Here is a 2,647-nt window from a genome sequence, read left to right as displayed (position 1 = left end):
TTTGCCTCAAGCAGGTGCTAAACTGTTCAGATGTTTCATTTGTTTTATGCTTTGTGCATCTGAAGACAATTGTCTCATGTATTGTATTCTTACTGACTCTAGAATAGAACGATAGTGCCTTTGTAGCTGAACTGTAGGCATTTTGGAGTTAAATATTCCAAGAATATCTTTTGCTTCAACACAGCTGCAATGGAAAAGTGAAATATTTTGTCTTTTATCGTCTGTGATAGGAAAAACTTGTTTTCAAAAGCCAAAGCTACATTTGCTAATGTGGGAATGCAACTGATGGTTCCAGATATACTCCAAAAGGCTATATATGGTAGATCGGGCATAGACAATATTATTTTTCTCAGCAGTAGTGAATGAATTTGTTTGGAAAGCTTTCCTGCTTCACTCTTCTAAGTCTGTGTAGCTTTAAAACAGCTTAATTTTCTAACCCTGAAGCTTTAAATGTCTTAGGCAACATTTTTCTCAGCAGACGTGAGGCAAGACCTTTCCAAAAGATACATGCCTTCATATTTGGATTATTCTTATCACTAATGTGAAATTCTCAGGAATAGAAATAGCCTGTGATAGAGAAGAATTAAAAGAACACAAACAACATGGTTCCTATATTCAAAGTTTCTTACTTTCTACTTCTGCTTGCAGAGTCCCTCTGCTGGTATAATTCAGCATGATACCTTCAATTGAACAGTATTTACAACATTGCAAAGCATTCCTGAGGAAGGGCTTTTGCCTGAAACGTCGATTTTCCTGCTCCTCGGATGCTGCCTGACCTGCTGTGCATTTCGAGCACCACCCTAATCTTGATTGAAGGCCACGGCCTAACCCTCAGAAGTGAGGATGAAGGAAAAGTCCAATGACGCTATGAAGGTTTTTTCTTTAAGTTTCCTTTGACACTTTGTTCTTGAATTTTTTGGAACAGTGGCGATGACAACTTGTCAGCATTCATCACCATTATCTCTCTGAATCTGATCAGAATTTATGGATGTTCAGAACATGGGCAAATCAACATGGAACCCTGAGGTTGCAGTTTGTCACACCTGGGGCCAAATTGTGCAGGTGGCAATGGTGACTTGCCAGCTCCCCCTGCCCCACCAATTTCCAGCTATTAAGCGATGGATGGCCTGCACAAGCAGAGAATGGGATGCCAGCCCTTTGATGCAAAATTCCAGAACTGAAGTCAGAATAGACTGGGGCTATTTTACCTGGAGCATCGGAGGCTGAGGGGTGACCTTATAGGGGTTTTATAAAATCATGAGGAGCATGGATAGGGTAAATAGGCAAGGTCTTTACCCTGGGAATGGAAGAGTCCAAAACTAAAGGGCATAGGTTTAACATTAGAGGGGAAAGGTTTAAGTGGGACCCAAGAGGCAACTTGTTTCATGCAGAGCATAGTACGTGTATGAAATGAGCTGCCAGAGGAAGTAGTGGATTCTAGATTACAGTGGTGCTGGAAAAGCACAGCAGTTCAGGCAGCATCCGAGGAGCAGGAAAATCGACGTTTCGGGCAAAAGCTCTTCATCAGGAATAGCTTGTTCCCGAAACGTTGATTTTCCTGCTCCTTGGACGCTGCCTGAATTGCTGTGCTTTTCCAGCACCACTGTAATTTAGAATCTGGTTTCCAGCATCTGCAGTCCTTGTTTTTGCCCAGAAGAAGTAGTGGAGGCTGGTAAGATCAACATTTAAAAGGCATCTGGCTGGTTAGATGAATAGTAAGGGTTTAGAAGGATACAGGCCAAACGCTGGCAAATGGGACTAGATTTATACAGTACATGATTTGGAGATGCCGGTGTTGGACTGGAGTGTACAAAATCACACACCAGGTTATAGTCCAACAGGTTTAATTGGGAGCTTTCAGAGCACTACTCCTTCATCAGGTGGTTATACTCCTGAGGTCCTGGGGGTGGACGAGCGCCGCTTAAAGGTCTCAAGAGACCAAATGAGCGTCAACTTGTCGAACCACAGGCTCCGAGTGAGGGGAGGGCAGAAAGGCTATGGGCAGGCTACACCTGTCATAATTTATATATGTGTGTGGGTGGGGAAGAACATTTAAAAAAAAACACCGGCCAAAGTGCGGTAAACATTCAGCCTGCAGCCTCACCGCAGGTTTTACCACATGCCCACCTCCCCTCCGCCCCCTCCACTGTCCGGGAGGACACTGCGACCCGCATCCGAGCCCCAGGCAGGGTCGGGACTGACGTCATCAGGCTGCGCCACGGGCTGGTGACGCGTTGCGTGTGTGTGCGCGCGCGGCGGCAACGGGCGGACATGGCGACGGTTGACAGCAGAGGTGAGAGTGTCTCCATTCGGCGGGGGTACCCCCAGGGGGGGCATGGGAACGGAGATCTTTCCATGGGGGAGGTCATTGTGGAGGAGTGGATGGGGGTGTCTCCATTTGGGTGGGTGGTGGAGGTGGAGGTGTCTCCATTCAGGACATGGTAATAGACGATGGTGAGGGTGCCTCCATTCGAGGGAGGGGAAGGCGAGGTTGTCTCCGTTTGGGGGAGGGGCGTGGTAGACAGAGGTGAGGATGTCTCTATTGGGGGAGGGGAGTAGGAAAGGCGGAGGTGAGGGTGCCTCCTTTGGAGGGGTGGGGAAGGTCAAGGTGAGGATGTCTCCATTTGTGGGGGGTTGGGAAGGCGAG

The 2,647-nt window shown here is 47.3% G+C and overlaps 1 protein-coding gene across 1 annotated transcript in view; it reads left to right on the top strand.

Moving 5' to 3' along the window:
• Positions 1-2,189: 2,189 nt before the first annotated feature.
• The window catches only part of med6 (mediator complex subunit 6), a 23,273-nt gene continuing 22,815 nt past the window's right edge, over positions 2,190-2,647 (top strand). Inside the window, exon 1 of the mRNA XM_043698132.1 lies at positions 2,190-2,293. Within this exon, the coding sequence (XP_043554067.1) occupies positions 2,272-2,293 (22 nt within the window). The 5' untranslated portion in view covers positions 2,190-2,271. The remainder of the gene's footprint in view (positions 2,294-2,647) is intronic.

This window comes from Chiloscyllium plagiosum, chromosome 10 (assembly GCF_004010195.1).
Source record: "Chiloscyllium plagiosum isolate BGI_BamShark_2017 chromosome 10, ASM401019v2, whole genome shotgun sequence".
NCBI lineage: Eukaryota > Metazoa > Chordata > Chondrichthyes > Orectolobiformes > Hemiscylliidae > Chiloscyllium > Chiloscyllium plagiosum.
This window is presented reverse-complemented; position numbering and strand designations above follow the sequence as displayed.